Genomic DNA, 20,196 nt, shown 5'->3' with positions numbered 1-20,196 from the left:
GAGAATTGTTAGGATAACTAGGCTTGCTTAGCACTAGAAGGTAAAGTAGTTGAAGCGTGAGGCTGCAAGAGCTGACCAAGAGTAAACTTTTTGGTAAAACTAATGTTGCAAATACAAAACTAGCCAAAACCAGCAGATGCAAGCAAAATAAGGAAGAAAAGGACCATGGAATCAATTCCAAGGGAATGAGGTAACTTCAGAAGGCAGCCAGCCCAGTGACCAAGAAAACCATTAAGAAATCAAGAGACCACCAACCAGAATTAAGTGATTGGACTTGGGGATCAGGTGATGGGTGGTATGTCCCAGGAAATCTGTCTGTAAGTGTATAACTGGGACATGCGATCTGCAGTTGGGATCCCTCTCCAGAGGCACCCAGCTCAAGCTGCTCTCTATGTCACCTAAATAAACCACTTATTTACTCAGTATATTGGCAACTTGCCTTCTTTGAGCAGGAACCTAGGGCTGAGCCCGTTTGAGGTGGCATCTGTGTAATTCCTAACATTAACTAGGTGGTGGCTACGTAATTCCTGCAACAGCTACCATAAAAATAGCCTTCTTTGACAAAGAATTTTTTAGCTTATCAACTCAGACTTACTTTGTTGTTCTGTTCATCTGCAAGTAATTTCTATTTAACAGGAACACCTGGAGCAGAGGAAAACAGAGTCAGTATCTTGGTTTATCTTGTTAAAAATAAAGTATATGCAAGTATTCTAAAATTCCAATTTTTTCCTCAACTTCAGTTAGAGGAAAAAGAGCGAGTAAAACTGAAACTATATCACTTATACAGTATATTATTATTTAAAAGTAGAAGTAGTAGTAATATTTATAATAATGATAGCACAAGGCTATACATTTATTTTTAAAAAAGGCAGTATTAAGACCAAGTCTAAATCAGGTTCCTTTTAGATTACTTAAATTAAGTTTTCAATACATGTCTCTACAAACAGATAGCTGAAAGAAAGCAGTAGAACCTGCAAGAAATTTTGAACAAAACAAGCAATTTTGGGTCTACTCCATCTTGTAGAAGCATTTTTCTCTAAAGGTAACCAAATAAAACCATTCTTAAAAGCAAGAACTACCTTTTATTTTTGCTAGACTACAAAGACAAACATTATGTTACCATTCCCAGTACAGGGAGAATAAGAATATTTCCAAGCATAAATAACAGTACCTTCAATGATTTAAGCATCAAATCCCTCCATAATTTCCCTAGTTTGTTACGCTAATTAATAAAACACAACTTCTTAGGGAAGCAACAAAATAATCTTAAGCCAGCACCTTAGAACTAAAGTGATACAAGTGTTGTCTCCCCCTGAGACGACCCTTTTTTTGAGCACCTATGGTGACTAAATGCAGCTGCCCTGCCTGCTTAAGTTCAGAGGGACCACCTGCTGTCACTCCAGCAGAGAAGCTGGGATGAGTTAGCACAGTGCTTTTGGCTGATCAAAGGCTACTGCTGCTTATGGCAGACCAGTGCCTAGATAAAACAAGCTACAGTCTACTGATAATTAAATTTTGCTGTAAACAGAGAGGAATAGAGAAACAAACAAGAAATCAGAATTCTCTGACAGCATTGGAAAATACATCATACTAACAGCATAGTGTTTTTTACTTGAAGACCACCAAGGGATTTATAGTAATAATTTATAGTAATAATTTTCAGTGCTAACCATGTTTTTAAAATGTGCTGCAAGACTATTGTCTAGTTTAAACTTCAAAAGTTTATCAACATAGCTGTGACCTCACACCCAAGTTATATGGAGCTTACATCAGCTGAAAAGTATATTTGCCAATCCACTTTATACAGCTTTTAAAAACAGAAAAAGATACAATTACAAAAGTAAGTTAATGCCAGTAAATTAATAGCAGGCTTTTAGTACATAATTTTTGCAAATATTGCACTTCCCTGACACTATTATCTCTTACTGGTCCCACTTAATTGGGAAAAAAATAAAATTAAATGAAAACAACCTATTTAAGACCCCATTTTCTTTCCTAAAGCAACTAAACATTTAACCAATAAACAACATGGTTGCCAATGATTTAGCAGAGCAAGTGAAAAATTACTGATTACTACCTTTGTGGCAATACTAACAAGGGCAAATATTACAGGGCAAAGTATCTTTTTTTGTAACGGGCTGTTCTACAGACTTAAGTGCAATAAAAAAACAAAAAAAGACAAATTTTAAGGATGTAACACCCCTTTGAGTCTGCAACAGAAAATCAGAGTGCTTTCTGTTCTTTACAAATATTATGAGTTTGTTGAGTAAAATAATTTAACTTCCTTACAGTCACATCTCATATTGCCATGGGGTACATATTTGTAGTCCCATATTCCTCTGCAGGTACCACAGGATGTCCTCACAAAGGGTCAAGAATACAAGCGGTCTACTGGGACAACAGCTAAGATCTATGTTTGTCTAAATATCCATGAGGTTTCTCTGCCAGCCTGTGCCAGAGAGGCAAGAGCCCTGCCTGTAAACCTCCAAGGGAGCTGGAGGCAGCCCCATCTGATGTGGGGTGCCACAACCCTGTCCTGGCAGGACATGTCATGGCCACCCTCCCAGCATGGGGCCACGATGAAACTCAGGGCACTAGTGTAGCCAGGCCACAGGGCAGGGCAGGACCCAGCCTGGCTCCTCACAGCCCACTGACCCTGCCCTGCTGGGTCTGTGCACCATGATGTCATCAGGCACTGCTCCTAGCATCATTGACCTGGCACAGCAGCCCTGTACAGCTGTGACGTTACACCAGGCCCAGCCACCTCATGTGAGCTCACGCGCCCAGGCAGTTCCTGGTATTACATCAGCAGGCTCAACCCCTCGCCACGACGTGCCCTAGCATCACCCACCAACGGCCTCACAACACAGCCCCTCCCTCACACCGCTGACACGACAAGCCTTCCCGCCCCCCGCAGCCCCCCGGCTCGCGCCTACACTTCCGGCCAATGAGCGAGGCGCTTGCAACACTAGTAGCCACGGCTAATCACGGGGACGCTTACAACCAGCCGCTGCGCGCCGGCGCCGCTTTTGACCCTCGGGGGGCGGGGGGAGGGCACAGCCGGAGGTCCATTGGCCTTCCCATTGGTCTGAGGGGAGCCCTGGCCGCCGCTGATTGGTGGGGCGGCGCGGCACGGCGCGCGCGAGGGAGGGCGTGCCTGGGCCGGCGGCGTGTGGGTCTCCTGGAGAAGCTGCAGGCCCCCGCAATGGCGGTGCCGCGGAAGCGGAGCGGCGTGGGGCTGTGTGGGGCGGGCTGGGCCGGGCCCCTGGAGAATGGTTTCCCGCCGTACAAGCGCCCCAAGAGCTATGGGGCGGCCGGGCCCGCGGAGGGGCCGGGAGACCCATTCGGGGACAACGAAGACTTCACGGCTGACGACCTGGAGGAGATCGACATCCTGGCATCGCAGGCGCTGTCGCAGGAGGCGGCGGCCGTCGGCGCCTCGCCCCAGGCTGGCCTCTCGAGAGAGGCGTGGGGCGGGTGGACCACCTCCGCGCTCGGCGGCGTCCAGCGGCAGGCGGCGGGGCTGCCCCGGGGCCGCGGCCCCGCTGCCGGCGGGGGGCTGAAAGGTCGGTGCGGCGGAGGGGTGGCTGGGGCGTGCTTCAGGAATTGCTTCCGATCACCCCGCCGGCCACCAGAACCCCGCGGGGGCACGCCAGGTCTTTAAGGGGCTGTTTAAGATTGGAAGAAATAACGTCCAACAGTCACGTAGCGTTAAACTAACAGTACTGGCAACCTGCGCGCTCGTAATGTCTGTGGCAGTGCCCACCTGTGACGTTGACGCCGCGTGTTAAACGCGTTAAATAAACCAGAACGAGTTTCATAAACTTAATGTGCTTTAAGTATCGTTTATAGCATCATGCATGTTCGCTACCGCATATTTTTTTTTCCTGTTAACTTTCATTAGTAAACACATAATATGTCTCGTAAAACGGTTGATTTTCAGAGTTACTTTGAAAAACCATACAGGATGCAGGGCTTTGTTCATAATTAAGTACAGAGGGCTTAAGTCCTGTAAGTATTAATTAACAGGATGTAACAGCAAGTGTTAGCAATGCTGATATTTGTAATCCCTCCAGGTAAGAAAGTTTTTGGTTAACACTTATTTGTGCGTGAACTAAAATAATCCTGGAGGAAATGCTTGCATTTCCTGTGGGTCATATCATGGTTTTAAGATGTTAGGAATGTTTGGGGAGAGGTTTTCCTCTCTGTTTTAAGGATTGATGCACAAGCTTTAAAAAAGCTACAGTTGTGGTTAGATGTGTGCGATTCACTTGCTTGTAGTGACAGTGTAAATATTAAGATTCAGACATACGTAATGGCAAATAACAAAGTTTTGATGTTAAGTAATCAGTGGCATACATACATCATCCATGCATCAGACCACATCTTGGCTTTCTTCTGCAACAGGAAGCACTACAGAAGACAATCTGATAAGAGATGCATTCCAGTTTGAAGTACTGCAAACACAGCATGAAGAAATTAAACAGAAGGTTAGCACTATCTTCCCCTCCCCTCTAAATACCACATCTTTTAATAGGGCTAACTGAAACATGGGGTAAGTTTGATTCCAAATATTTCATTCTGATCAAGTTGAATCTTTGAAGTCCATGCATCTACTAAAAGTGTCATACTAGAAACAGCTCTAGCAACATTGAGAGCAATATTTTATTTCTTGGTCATTTCAGATTAACAAATACTAATTTGTCAGTTTTACTTGTTTCCTATCAAATGTATTCTCCTCTGCCCTGTAAGCTAGTCAGCAAGAGCGGTTTTGTGCAAATTAAAAGATTTGAGAAAGCAAAGTGACAAATTGTATTATGTTACATTACCTTCTTCTGATGATCCCTTATGGAAAGATACTATGGGGAAGAAATAGATACAGAAAATTGAGAAGGTGAAAATGCCTATACCAAGTCCATCCTCTTTTGGCAGACAGGTTAGGAAGAATATGCGACCTGGCCAAGTTTATGATGATATTTTACGAGAATAGTCTTTTAGCCTCTGGTAAAATTTCATGTAGGTACTTCCTGATGCAGAAATATTATGTGTGTATTTAATATTCTGTAATGTATTTTTTTGAATGCTTGTGTATTTGTTTTTGGATACCTTTTAGTGTGAAAGGGGTCCGCAGCTTAACAGATCATGTCAGGAAATTTCTTTTTTTATTTTCTTTTGAACTTTGCACCTAGTGGTTTTCAGTGGAGGGGTGTTGGCTGTTATGAGAGGCAGTAAACAAGGAATAACTTGTGCATAGCACTCACGCCTCAACAGACCTTTGTTTCCTCACGGTTTTGCATGCTCCCAGATGGGAGGGTCCTACTCGATTTACCTTTCTCTCGTCACACTTACCTCTGTTCTCTGACTCTTCCCCAGCTCTGTTATACCCTTCTTTACTGGGGATGCTCCTGCCTGTACACCATGTTCAACATGGTGGAAAAGCGTAATTTTACTTAGTGGTATAGAGGTGTTGTTCTGCTTTTTTCTCCATGCTTTTCTGAGTAACTCATTTATTATCTCTCAAGTCTTGTCTCCTACTGGTGATGGCTATTCAGAAAGTATTAGAGACTATATATGTCATGAGGGTACTGGCTGGGGGTGGTTAGAATCTGAGTGTTGATGTGTGTGACTAGAATACTGTTCAAGAAAAGAATGTAACCACAGAGACGGGGAAAGAAAAGAATCGTCTCTGACAGAGGTCAGGATGGTATAGGAAGTCGTGCCTTTGCTGTCATTTTAGAATTCTGTTAGAATAAACAGTGGCTGAGCCTGATTTAATCAGAAAAAGATTAGAAGCAACTTTGCAGATTACAGGAGCATTTTTCTCCCTAGAAAGTATAAATATACCTGATTTTCAACCACATAATGATATAAATACATACTTTTGGTTATATACATCCTTCAATGGAATTCATTTGTTTGCAGCTGAAAGAAATGCAGGATGAAATTCTTACTAAAAATGGGGAAATTAAAATTCTGCGTGACTCAATGCAGCAGATGGAGTATGCTGTAGAGGAACAGAAGAGATCATACATGCTATTGGAACAGCAAAAATCTCAGATCTTAAGTGAAAAAGAAAAAGAGTTCTCCAAAAAGGTTTGTAAATATGTCAGTTACCTGCACATCACATGCAGAAGCTAATTTTATGACTTAACGATGCCACAGACCATCTAGTCAAAGGAATAACATTTCTGTGCAATTTCCAAATGATGTATGCTTTTATTCTCTTATATAGAAGAAAGCACTTGTAAGAAAATGCTGAGGGTTTGCTGCTGCCAAAATAAGTAAAATTCAAGTGGTAGAGGTTTTCATGTACTTGCTGCTTTGTTTAAGCAATCCCATGAATGTGAAAATTGGAATGTATTTTAAAATGGAAAAAAGCATCAGAATATGCTTCTTAATTCTGATCAGATGGCTATTCCTGTTGCAGTCATCTTTCTGAAAGCCTTGATGAGACAGTGGTTGCTTTTGTCCTGTTTACTCTGCTGTTAATGGCCTTGCTGTAGTCATGCTCTGCGTGGCACTTGGTCTGTCTTACTAAGGCATAGGCTTCTCGCCTGGAATTTTGACACTTGGTTCTAAGATAGTATTAATTGGACTAGCATACATAAAAATGGAGATCTTATGCAGAGTTCACAGTAAGTAGATGGTAATCTTGAAATTTTACAGTAATCCTAGTTGCTCTGCACTTATAACACCTCTAAATTATTCGGTAACGGTAAAATGTCTTTTTAATTCCTCTTTCAGTTACTGTCATTGCAGTCAGAGTTGCAGTTCAAAGATGCAGAAATGAATGAATTAAGAACTCGACTTCAGAACTGTGAAAGAAATAAACATGTTACTCAGGTGGTTTTAACACCAAGGTAGGAGTTTTGGAAGATGAATTTGTGCTCCTTTTTATAATACGTGTGCTTGAACTATTATCTTGTATCTGTGATAGAAATGCGAAGAGATTACAGAGAAGTACCTTTAAAATATCGATGTAAATAGATCCTTGTTTATTGTTTAATAAAATACAGAAGAAATACTGATTCATCTAAGTGTTTGATTTTTATTTTAGCCCTAAAAAGAATTTTGCAATACAAGTGAAATCAGAAGGATGCTCTCCACAGCCTGGAAAAAGATGTTTTCCTACAAAGGAATCCTTCAGTGCTGAGATGTCCACTAGGCCACTGTTTTCTTCAGGAAATTTGATTGCCCCGACTACTCCGATCAAAGAAGGTAAACCCATATACAGCTGCATATGAACATTCTGCCTTGGATAAAGATCTCTGAAGTATGTGACTGAACAGTTTCAGTAAGTTAATTGTAGAGAAAAACAAGTATTTGTTTCATTTTGGTTTTGCTTAAATTTCTTTCCACCTTATATGAATTGGCATTAAATAGCTATGACTGAAATTTGCATCAAGATCATTTTAATTACACCTTGGTAACACCTATATGCCAGATGCCAAGATGTAAATGATGAAGTGACTATTGGCCATAATGAAAAACTTTAATTTATTATGTGCTAAACTAAAACATCCAAATTGTTAATCTGCCTTTCTTGTTGAATAAAGAACAGGAAATAATTTGCCTATTTCTTGAATCGGTCTGCTGGTCAGCAAAAACATTTTTTTGTATTCTTGCGATTTTGGCTTTAAAGCTGACCTTTTGGGGGATTTTATTTTAATGGGTACATATTCAGCCATATTGAAAGAAGCAACTGTAACAGTATACTCGTTTCTCCTTTTATGTGCAGGGCAGTAATTCTCACAAAATCTTATCTTGGAAGTCATTGAGTAAACCTTAGGAAATGAAAACATGCGTGCATTTCAAGATTGCTATAATATGAAACAAAAATGGTAGTTTTTTTTATAGCAGCCAACTGTCCTGTTTCCAATATGAAATAATAAATGGAAGAAATTTGGATATCATCAAATAATCCTTAAAGGAAGAGTCATGAAAAATCTGAGGTGTTATTGTCAGTTAAAGTATTCAGTCTGAGACTGTATGGGCAGTAGTAACTCCATCAAAAAAAAACAACCAGTTGCCTTAAAGCATTAGTATTGCTATTTTTTCAGCCTCCCAACTGTTCGCTATGGTAACAAAACTCTATGCCTAATTGTTTGAAAAATGCACTCAATTATGTGTCTTCCAAATGCTGCAAGGCTTTTGGCTTCAGTTTGGCTAGTAATTGTGACATATATAGATGACTGAAAGATTATGAAATGTTTAATCTTTTTAAAAATTTTTTATTTAGAATTTTAATGTTAATTTTTAACTAATGTAGTCATGTAAATCTCTGCTAGTAGTGGGAATTCAACTTATAGTATTGTTTTTTTCAAAAAGAAAAGTTGAGAGCAATAACATTGAACAATCCATGGAATATCTAGCAGTAAAGGTGAAATTTTATTGACTTTGCTAATTTATTTTGGGGAGCAATTCTACTTGCATCACAGCTCTTAACTATTGTTTGATTCATCTGAGTTATACAAGACAGATGTTTTTTCTGGTCTACTGTCTGTTTACTTACTGTATAACAACTATGGCTACTGGAATGTGTGTAAAGGATAGGTGCAGATATATGAGCAATGTAGTTCTCATATTAGACTCATAATTACTGTTTGTTTTAGACAGTAAGACAACCCATCCTGAAGTTTCATCCATGAAGAATGAAGCAATGGGGAAAAACGGTTCCTACAACTCTGTACCTAAACGAAATACACAAGGTAACTTAATTCTGTTAATACAGAAATAGCGAGCATGTCTGAGGAACAGCTCAGATGCCTTTACTAAGCAATGTTGTGCTGAGGAGCCTGCTACATACAATGCCACTGCACAGAACTCTGTTCAGCTAGTTGCTTTTTGCTTTGAAGATTATGATTTTTGCAGTAAAACATTTCAGATTATATCATTATCCTGTATCCTAACAACATTCTTATGTTGTTATTCTATTTAAGAAAAAAGTTTGCCTGGGCTTTGCTTTGTGGAAGGATATGGGTCACAAGGCATCTTATTACAAGGCTGGCTCTTTCAGTATTAAAATATTATGTTTTTTATTGTAAACTGATATAAAAACAGGAAAAATGTATTTTTAAATGAAGGTAAAAACAATAGAGCAACTGTGCTGGTTTTGGCTGAGAAGGGGTTAATTCTCCTCACTGTGGGGGTCGGCTACCTTTCCAGCTTCCCGCGCTCTGCCGCGTGGCGGGGGGGGGGCTGGGAGGGGCAGGGCCATGGTGGGGGCGGCTGACCCCGACTGGCCAATGGTAGGTTCATTCCATACCATGTGACACCATGACCAATATATTGAGGTGGGGGGCAGTTGCAGGGAGCACGGAGGCGGCGCGGCGTCGGGTCGGCGGGCGGCGCGCGGCTGCGGCGCGGGCAGTTTGTTCCGGCGGTTCGTTCCCCCTCTCCCCTCCCTTCCCCCCCACCCCCCCCCCGGGGCTTTGCGCCTCTCGTTGTTCTCCTTTACATTGCATTTCTACTGTTGTTTTCTTTTAATTCTCGTTGTTCCCCTTTACATTGCATTTCTACTGTTGTTTTCTTTAAATTTTAATTATTAAACTGTTCTTATCCCAACCCACGAGCGTTACCCTCCTGATTCTCTCCCCCATCTACCGGTGGGGAGTGAGTGAGCGGCTGTGTGGGGCTGAGCTGCCGCTAAACCACGACAGCAACATTTACAACAGTCAACACCAGGAGGTCTTCAGGGTATTATTTTATTTCCAATTCAGAACAGAATTGCATCACGTAATTTTAAGGCTTGGAGTGGAACATGGATGGCAAGTCATCAGGGTAGTTGGGATATACAGTCATTTGGCTTGAGCTATTTTGCTAATATGGGACTGTAGTTAAAATATCTCTAAACATAATTTGGTTAATATTTAAATCATAAATTAATTTTTCTGAAAATCATGCTTTTGTAGAGAAAGATTTGTAGTGAAAATAATTTTGAGGTTGAGAGCAAGATAAAGAAGGCCAATCTTTGGAATACTAATGTTTTGTTGTTGATGATGCTGATGTTGCTGTTGATGGTAAAGCTACGCCAAAGTCAATTATGTATCCTTGCAGGTTCTATCTTACTAAATGCACTTATGAAGCAGCCCATTGTCCCTGGGTCATTACTAGGACTCTGCCATCTTCTTAGCAGCAACTCTGAGCCTCTACCTGGAGCTCTATCGCAGCCTAACTATTTGGATACGTAAGTTTTATTTTTTTGTGTTAAACTGTACCTGACATGTTCTTAATGTAGTGGCATTCTCTATACTAAAAAAATGCTTTTTCATGTAAGATAGCTTGTTCCTTGTGTTAAATGCTGTTTTGCTTAGGCCATTTCATGCAAAAATTGGAACATCATTCTGCATCTTTGATTATCATAGATACTAAACAGTGGAACAACACTAAGAGATAAACTAGGTTTATTATATATTAGGGGAAAGCAAAGAAACATGTCTTGTAAAACCTGGGAGTTTTACAAACCTGGGAGTTAGCAGCTGCTATTGTTAACCACTTAGGGACTAAGTGGTTAAAGCTTGCATTGCAATGATGGAAACATATAAACATGATTAAGTGGGAAAAAGATGTTGAAAATGTGATCGAAACAGCAAAGTCTAAACTATGTTCAATTTGTAATGTGCCATTTATGTGCAATTTTCCAAGATATATTTATAGTGACTGGTAAAGCATTTTAAATATGAATATTGGATATGAATTATAATTGTTTTTCACTTTAAAGAATTAGTCTGTAGCTCCTGAAATACCTTTGCTTTTCTGATATTTTATTAGTAATTCTTGTGTTTTGTGGGTTCATAGCAAGGCTCATGTCTCATTGCTCTTGCCATTTATGCAAGTAGAGGTGGTGCAGTTTGACTAGTTGATAGCTGAACTCTCTTTCTGGCCCCCCCATCTCTCCCTCTCATATATCTCTGGCCAAGAAAATAATTTTTTATTGTTGTAGTCCTTTAAAGGGCCCTACATATTACAGGTCAGTAATGTAGAGATACTTGTTCTTCCCAGAAGCTACCAAATAACATCAGGGGAAGATAAGAATATATGGCAGGTTATCAAAAGCATGGAACTGGGAAGCCAGTGTTTGAAATGCAGTTGCAGACAATGGCTGATAGTGAGCTGCTGAAGTTACTCAGCTGTAAGCTCTGACTACTTTCACAGGACCTAGGAGTGCTTTGAAATTGCTCTCCCATGCAGGTATCAAGGAGTAGGACTTCTTCCCCCCCCCTTTGCATTTTATTTTGGGAACAGACATCTCTTATTACTCTACCCTTTCTATTATTTGATTTAGAATATGGATAACTCAAATTTCAAATATGTTATCTGCCTTTTCTTCTGAAGTATTTCCCTTCTTTTAATTTTATTTGGATAGAAAGTCCACACAACTACCCAGCAGCAGGGCAACTCAAGAAGCAATTGCTCCTTCTGTATCCCTACGAGAAGCTCAAAAACTTGCAATAACAGGACTGAATTTGATTGCTATGGACGAAGGATTATCTGAAGGAAGCCCAACAGAAAGCCAGAGGGAGTTCTTGCACCTCACACGCTGCAAGATCCGAGGTGCTGTGCATCTCTTGCCCTTGGTAGAACACCATGTTGGTGCATACTGTCAAGCGGTACAATTGGCAGACAAGTCAGTAAACAGTTCTTGTGGAAACCATTCAGCTGTTTCTTCCAGAACCAACACAAATATGGTGTCAAGTAAGGAGGACTTCAGGTTGTCTCTTGAAGAAACTACAGTTGTATCACTGGGTATTCTTTATTATTTGGCATTTTATAGCTGGGATGTTGTCCACACATTGCTATCTACTGAAGTGGAAAAAAGTTCTGCTGCTGGAGATGAACAGGTTTCCAAGATGGACAAAAATGTGTTGTGTGATAATCAGTGTGATAATAAAGAAGATACCAGGACAGAAGGAGGGCTGCCTGTAGCTCCACAGGATGCTCCTAATAACGATCAAGCTCAACATTCTTTGTTTAAAAAGCTGCTTAAGGTTTTAGCTTTTTCTTCTGCAAGAGGCTCCCAGACTGATAGTATACTGAACCAAAGCCTAAAAGTTCTGGTGAAATTAGCTGAAAATTCAACAATGGACTTGCTAATAAAGTAAGTCAGTAATAGCTTTAAAATTATTTCAGACTCTGTTGTTCAGCAATTTCCATTCTCTGTTGAAACTAATTTGTGCAGATGACAGTAGAAGTTTTGACATGTATGAGAGAGTATCACATTTTTCGGATCACCTTGGAAACACAGTCAGGGATCTTTCTACTGCCTTTGCTGCTAATGAATGTGATAATTGCACCCAATCAGTAACAAGATTTGCTTATGATGTTTGTATGAAGTAGATGCTGTTGCCTCACTGCATAACTGTCACTTGAAAGTGAGAAAACTTCTTAAGGCTATATGCAGTTGATCAGAATATAACATTCATTTGGGGTTTTTTGTAACTGCTGGGAGATGCATAAGAAATGAAAGCACAGGGTTTCGTTCTGGTAGAGAAAATGCCACTCTCAAAAGTGAGGCATTTTGTCTGCTCTGGGTCTAATATACACAACCATAGAATGAATGGCAGACTGCCAAATGTAACAGAATACATTTTTCAGTATACTTTGTATTTATTGCACGTAAGTTGAGATCAGGTATGTTCTGAATGACTAAAAAGGCACAAATTACAATGCTGTGTACAAGAAATAGTATGTTTTCAACTTGTCAGTGCATTTCCCATTTCTAACTATTGAGTTTTCTTTTGAAGTTTTCAGCACTTACTGAGTAGCCAGACACTGCTCCATTGTCTGTGTCCAGAGACCCCTTTGCCTGCTGTCCTATTGACTGTGAGACTGTTGTCTGTTCTTGCTCAACAACACATGTTGGTTGCTCAACTTTGTTCTCATTCAGGTAAAAGACTGCAGTAACACAGAGAGTTGTTACCAGTTGAATGCTAGTTAACATGACTAAAAGTAATGCAAACAGACCTTGCTCCAGGGTATTAAAACCCCAAAAGGCAAAAAGCCAGCTATGTTACCTGAAAATTTTTCTTGTGCACTGTTTGAGTAGTATTTTGTCTTGTGGTATCTGTCTACATACAGTGCTTTTGATACCCATGTGGATTTTAAAAACTACCTTCCAGATTAACATTTATTATATTAAAGGTTGATGAGGAAAAAAGGGCTTTCAAGGAGATTTTTAGTTTATCTGTGCTCATGACATTGTTGAGTTTAGTGATTCCAGTACTCTTCATGACAAATAGTCTTTGTCCCATTCCTTATGAATGAAGTAGGACAGTATTACCACAAATGCATATATAAAGTTTAGGGATACTAGTGTCTTCAGCACTGCTGAAAATGTTTGAAGTAAAGCAAGAAGTTGAGCCTGTATCATGACTGCCAGGATAGCACTCTACGTATTTTCTGAAATGTTTTCTTGTGTGACAAAATTAAATTGACTGTTTGGGAAAAGAACAAAGTTATCTTTATTTCAGACACCTGCCTCCTTCTTGCACTGTACATGTATATTACATCAAGACCAGATAAATCAGCATCTGAAATGCTTTGGCTTCAGCTGGAACAAGAGGTAACCACAGCTGTTTGTTCATATGCTTCTTCTGGAGATTTCCAGTTGGGGGAGTGGGAGGAGAAGGGCAATGCACAAATTGCTGAGAACAAAAGTTATTTCTTCAGCTGAAATAGAACACTGAAAGCATTGGCTTGCAGTAAGGGTTTACACTGATTTTTAAGAGTAGATGCCTGAAACTGAATCAGTAACTATTCTTAAAGATCACATCAGTCATAATAGTCAGTTAAGTTACTGAAAAACCAAGAAAGATCCTAGAATGGCTGTAAATGTTCAACATTAAGCTCTGTTTTGCTTTTAGATTGATAGGGGAGTAAAAGGAAGCAAGATCTATGACTCACTGTGGTTGTATTAATTACTTCTGAAGTGTATCTTATGAGCTATTACATATATAAGGCAGTTTGTAGCAACAGGATTATATTCCTTGTATTCAGTGGAAATACTAGCTTGCTATGTAATAGTCATAATTATATATAGGAAGAACAGCTTTTGAATTTGATTTGTATTGTTTGTACTAACAGTGGTGACTTGCTTGCGGTTCTACCATTTGCTCAGCTTCTGCTCTCATTTGAAAGAATTTTGAACCATTTTATTCTCCTAACTTCATTGTTATATTAAGCATAAACATATTTGTATGCAGTGAATTAAGGCCCACTGCACCTCATTAGAAAGTTGAAAAGGTTTCTGTGCAAGGCAAATTCTATGTAAAGTTTTACAGGGAAAATAATTTTTGGGGGTAAAAAAGATCAATTGTTAAGAAAAAAAACCAATGTTTGAAACAATGAAATACAATTTCTACCTCCCTTTATTTGCAGCTTAATTGTTTGATAATTCTGCAGAACCCTAGTACTCATTATAATGCAATCTGTGTGTTTCTGTAATAGACAGTTAGACTCCTGACAAGGTGTATGCGGTGTTCCAGTCCAGTGGTTTTATTACCTGGTACAGACTGCCAATGTAATCTTGAGGTACGTCACTACAGTGGCTGAGTTTAATCTGAGAACTTTGCTTTTTGGCCTTTTTTTTTAGCTACAATGAAACAGAGGCATGCTGTACTTTAAAGGATGCCACCTTCTAGGAAGCTTGCTTTTGCTTGCTAGAAAATATTCTGAAATTAAGAATTTTGAAGAGATTAATCAGTGAAGTTCATAATGAAGTGAGGTTTCCACTACTATAATTTTACTTTGTGTATTGAGGCACTTTTTTCCTCTTGCAGGTGGTTAAGGCATTAATTATAATGTTACATAGACAGTGGATGAAGATTAGAAGATCTGAGAACAGCTTGTGTGCAAATAAGGATCAAATTATTCAGTTTTTACGGGATGCTGTCTTGCTCTTACACAGCCTATCTCAGAAAGATAAACTATTTCAGGAACACTGTTTGGAAGTTCTCCATCAATATGACCAAGCCATGCCAGGCATAAGAGCCATTCTCAGAAAGACTCAAAAATTGAGTGCCTGTGAAGGTAAAATGAGTCAAATTCTAATGTTGGTTTTTCTCCATGCTGCAGAGCCATCCTTTTCTTCATTTAACAAGTACCATGTACCAAATGCCATGGCTGTTTGTTGCTCAAACCTCTGAAGGCAGTCCATAATCCAGTGCTTCTTAAACTTCACTACACTGAATCACTAATCTGCTATTCTTCATCTTGTTCTTCTCTCCATAGAAATATGCCCCTATTATCTGATCAAACAAAATCCTATATTCTAGCGCTCTTTTCTAGAACAATCTACACTAGATGTTACCGTACTTAAATTATGCCAAATCTCCAACTAGCATTACGCACTCTCTCTGCAGTTGGTTTCTTTCTTTTCTCTCCTGTATCCTTAACATCTTTCTTCTTCCTCTTCTCTTTTCTACCCACAACCTTCCTCCATTACCCCAAAGGCTTCTCTAGCCCATGTCCCATCAGGACTTGCCCCTTGCTTTGCATGCTTCTGGTGTATATTTCCTAGAGAGAGCTAATCTTGTGAAATTGCCTCACCTCCTTGTACCTTGATGCCATTTCTTTGTTCACTCATGGCATTATTTACATGCATGTTGTAGAGCTGATGTGAAGATAGTGCTCTTCCGTCAGTATATGGTTTGCTACAAGATACCAGGCAAGGCATCTGATCTTATTTGGAGCCAGTGTGACAAATCCTGCATTGTTGGTGTACATATTGCATCAATAAGGCATGTCATGCAAGCATGCCACTATTAGTTACAGTGACTTTTCAGGATATGCTGAACAGCGTGCCACGCATTTGCCCGACTCCGATTGCTTAGCGCATCCTGAGGTTCTTTAGAACTTTACCCAACTCCTTGACTAGTTATGCTTGGGAATGGACCAATACAATGTAACTGTTTGCAATGTTGGGTATGGTGGTGCACACACATACTTGCAAACCTGTAGTTAGCATTCAGGTTCTTCCTTTAAAACAGAAAATGCTATGCTTTTGTCCTAGTGGCTTTTTAAAATTAGTTAACAAAAATGAGGTTTTGAACTTAAGTAGTCAGAACTAGTTGTAAAATAACAAAGTGCCCTTTATTATTTTTCCACTAATAGCAAAATTTAATTTCACTGTCCAAGGTAATTCTCTTCTGTAATGCCTAAAAAGGCATTAAGGAGGAGAAGCTTGTATGACAAAACATATCTAAAAACCTGTTTGCACCTTGAAAAAGGAAGTTTGCTGTAGCCTTCTACAGTCAGGTGGTTTAAAAATGCAAACAGATACCAGCTATAATTACACTATATCAAGTAGCAAAAAGACACTCTGAAACATAATTTTGTTGTTGTTGTAGAGCTGATTTTGGATGAATTGTATCCTCCTGAGCCAGAAGCAGAAGACCAGGGAATGGACTCCAGCTAGCTAACATCTAGCGAAGATCTCTGTCCTCCTCATATAAATCATAATAATAATTGCCTGTGTAAATATGAAATTTAAATCATCTGTTCTATTAAGTGATTATCTAAAGGTTGCACTCAAATGCAGCACAACTAAGAAACATTGTGATTATTTAAGGACCCTCTAAATGTAGCTGAAAGCAAAGAAAGTTTGATGAAAGAATTATACTGCAATGTACTGTTTTGTTATGCAGAACCGCTCAATGGCTTATGACTTGTTCTGTGTATGAATTTCATCCTTTATGAAATTACTGTGAATAGAATGGGAATTTCACTATTGTCTTCTCCATTTTACTGTGACTACAGCTGAATTCATGATGCTGAATGCGCCAAGGTATTTGGGAATCACTGAGTTCATATGAAAGTCTTTTGAAGAAACTTGCTTCTCTTGCAGCTGTAATACTTTCTTGCTTGACTTCTGAAATTTTCATGTTGATATTAGTAAACAGTTTACTGTGATTTTAAAAACCTTTCTAGAAATAACTTGGAAGTTCAGTTCTGAGCAAGAAATTAGAAACTCTAATGATAACCTGAGTTCACTCATTTTTGTCGATTTCATGAATCTGCTGAAAGTGTAACTTGAGAGGGCAAAACAAAGAATACTAGAACTTTTTTTTTTTTTTACAGCTACTTTATAAGATGGTAATGTTGAGAGCAGCATTTTATCTTACTAGTTGAGAGAAGGATATTTGAATCTGTGAAGAATGGCTGGGTTTTTCGGTTGTATCATCTAGATAGGCACTACAGTAAAAATGAATGAGCATCTCATTCTTAGGATACAGGATATCCCAGGATACTGGAGGAACTGTTGCTAGGTCCTTTCAAGTGTGTATGATTATCAGCTGTCATACTCAGCTGCAGGTATCAGCTGAACCTTAAACCCTAAAAAGGGAAGTGTGAGTGCTGCTAAAATGAGCCTACGGGTTTGTGTTTGTAAGTAATTTGGAAAGCTTTTTTTCATTTTTTGACAGATGCTTGATTCAGAACAAGCCTGGCTCCAGGAACCAGGAGCAGGACAGACTACAGTGGGAAGGAAGCCATTAGAAAATAAGGAAACATCCAGTTCTCTGTTCATAACCCAAAAAGGCTGTGTCCTGCCCTGGTGTGCCTGGGCAAAGAGCCCCACTCCAGTGTGGTGAATAAGCTGTTGACCTGGCTTTTACTTTTGAAGAGAACTTTCCCAGAAACTGCTATGCAGGAATAACAAGTGTAATAATCCAGCATCTCCCGAGGGCTAAAGCCCCTAGGTACAAAGCTTCACTCCTTCCTCCCACAACACAGCCTAGGGATAAGCCTCTTCCCTCTTTGAGCAACAGCTGGCAGAGCTCCACCAGGCCTTTTCATTCCTGTAAAACACATGCTGCCAGCTGCTCCTCTCAGTAACAAGTTTCAAGACCCCTGCAGCATCTGGAGAACTGCCATTTTCCTGCCTAAATGCAGCAAGAAAGGATGCGCAGGCACATAATGGGAAAGCCATCTGTGGGTGCTTACATGGTAACTGCCACCAGGGCACTGGACAAGACATGCCACAGAAGCTTCAGCGTGACAAAACCATTTGAGTTGTCCACTTTTAAAAAAACGAATGAACCGCACACAGACAACCAACACAGCACTTCCTGCCTTTAGGATTAGAGGAAGGAGCTTGAGAATGTCATTTAAAAGCCCCTTCCTTACTCAAAACCAAAAAATTAAACATTGAAATAGCCCTATGAGCAGTGGTAAAGCAGAATCTGGCAGTTAGCCTGCTGTGAGTGGCAGATTTAGAGCTGTCCTAACAGAGATGTGATAGTCACTATCCCAAAATGCGATGACCTACCATCACTTTTCAACTGCTCTATGCTGTTCTGGCCACCTAATTAAGTATAATTTGAGTTTATAGAGATATGAGGCATTTAAACCCCTGCTTTGGTCTGCTCACCCAAACAAACTGTTAAGAGGAGTTTGGATGAAAACCAGTTAAGAATCCCAAATTGATGAAGCAATCCTGTTACAAAAACTAGTTTAAAAAATTCCTGGCCTCATCTAAAGGGCATGTGCACAGCAACTTGGTGAAAGGGAGAAGTGTATTACTAAACTTAATGTAAACAGAAGTGTTATCTGTGGAAGAAAAAATGCTAGGAAAATACCCCTAACCCCTTCTGGCACTGCATCCCATCCCATCCCCCACTCTAACAGACAACACCCTAATTGCTTTCTTTCCACTTTTGACGTTGAAGTGGTGTAGCCCAGGCTGCATACAAACAAACCCCAAACCCTACACCTTCACTGGCAGAAATAACACCACCATGGTATTACAAAATTAAAACATAGCTTTTAAAAACAAAGGCATTTTCTGTAACTGAGAAGTTCACACTCCTAAGGAAAAAAAATGAGGCTGTACTTCTAAAGAGAGAAGTCAGACATAAGTGTACTTACAGAACTGCCATAATCCATTATTTCTTAAATCATTTACAGTGACCGATCTTTTGTCAGGATTATTGCAAGATTGTACTGACCATCAGCAATTCTTCCCTTTTTACATTCTCTTAGGATTTTTTTCTTGGGATTAAAGAGATGTACTCATGTATGCAACATCTGATCATCCCCTGAAAAAAACAAGCATTTTTACAGATTATGGGGCTACTGGTTTACTATCTTCGTGACCTGAAAATGACAGAACTCGGGCTGTTCCCATCAGACAATCCCTGAAGAATACACAGCATAGCATCTATTTTTTAAAGGCCAGTTTGCATTTTCCCTACACATAGATAAGTTCTGCTTCTGTATTAACTGAGAAAAGGAATTTACTCTGGCATCAAGCACAGTCACAGGACTGAATAATGAAGTATTGAGCAACAACAGAACTACTAGTCATGTTCTATACATGATGATCGCATTCCTCAGGCAGCCGCAGCCACCCATCTGTTTTCTTGCCCATGGAGAAGGCAACTAGAGTTTCCCCTTTGCTGAAAGCTGCACCAAATACAGCTGGCTTTTTCCTCCTCAGTGAACTGTACTGAGCAGACAAGACTAAAGCTAGGCAGGAGCTGGACAAAGAAAGCAATCACCTCTACTAGTTTACCCATTACTTGGGCAACTTTATGCAAAAAGAAGGATGGCAGCCTTGGTGTCTCATATTTTAAGATCTACTGACACTAACCCTTGAACAGTTGCAGCGCAGGAGGAGGTATCATTGCATTGTTAAGCATCTTCCTGTGGCGATTCAAAGACCTGAGTTACGGCATGGATTCAAACACACATCAGTTTATTTCTACTAAAGCTATGTGCAGAGGTCAAGCAAATAGTGCTTCATTGACTAACTACAACTCTCAGAACCACTGACGAGTTGAGGTCTAGTCCAGCCCCCAATCAAAGACAAACAACTGTTTTGTGTCATGTCAGGCCTCAAAACACATTTTTATAAACCAAGTTGTAATAGGTGAAGACAAGATACCTCATAATGAAGTATGCCACATCTGACCTGAGTTGTTTTTATTCATATTAATCCCACTAGCATGAACTACTGCTTAAGGAAGTTTAGCCTATGTTAAACTATGAGAAGAGTAAGTTATTTTAACCGTTGAATCATGGTTTTTATGTTACAGTCAGTAATATTTATTATTTATTGTTATATTAAGGTCAAATGCTGCAGTTCTGATCTGCTGTGAATGTAAGAGCAAGCTTATATTTACAGTGTAAATTGTTAAAAACTACACATCATTGACTGTAATTTAGCAGACTGATAAGAAAAGGTGGTCTGGGAGTTTT

At 39.7% G+C, this 20,196-nt stretch overlaps 1 protein-coding gene across 1 annotated transcript; it reads left to right on the top strand.

The window, feature by feature from the left end:
• Window positions 1-3,137: 3,137 nt before the first annotated feature.
• Window positions 3,138-16,917, top strand: ATRIP (ATR interacting protein). Its single transcript, XM_064454197.1, has 13 exons — window positions 3,138-3,566; window positions 4,408-4,490; window positions 5,923-6,093; window positions 6,745-6,860; window positions 7,058-7,218; window positions 8,613-8,708; window positions 10,057-10,186; window positions 11,366-12,097; window positions 12,744-12,886; window positions 13,470-13,561; window positions 14,446-14,529; window positions 14,778-15,027; window positions 16,347-16,917. Exons 1-13 carry the CDS (start codon window positions 3,206-3,208, stop codon window positions 16,412-16,414), a joined length of 2,487 nt encoding a protein of 828 aa, XP_064310267.1. The 5' UTR covers window positions 3,138-3,205; the 3' UTR covers window positions 16,415-16,917.
• The last annotated feature ends 3,279 nt before the right edge of the window (window positions 16,918-20,196 follow it).

Source organism: Phalacrocorax carbo, chromosome 6 (genome assembly GCF_963921805.1).
Source record: "Phalacrocorax carbo chromosome 6, bPhaCar2.1, whole genome shotgun sequence".
In the NCBI taxonomy this organism is placed as follows: Eukaryota; Metazoa; Chordata; class Aves; order Suliformes; family Phalacrocoracidae; genus Phalacrocorax; species Phalacrocorax carbo.
Note: the sequence above shows the minus strand (reverse complement) of the source record. Positions and strands in the feature narration are given on the sequence as shown.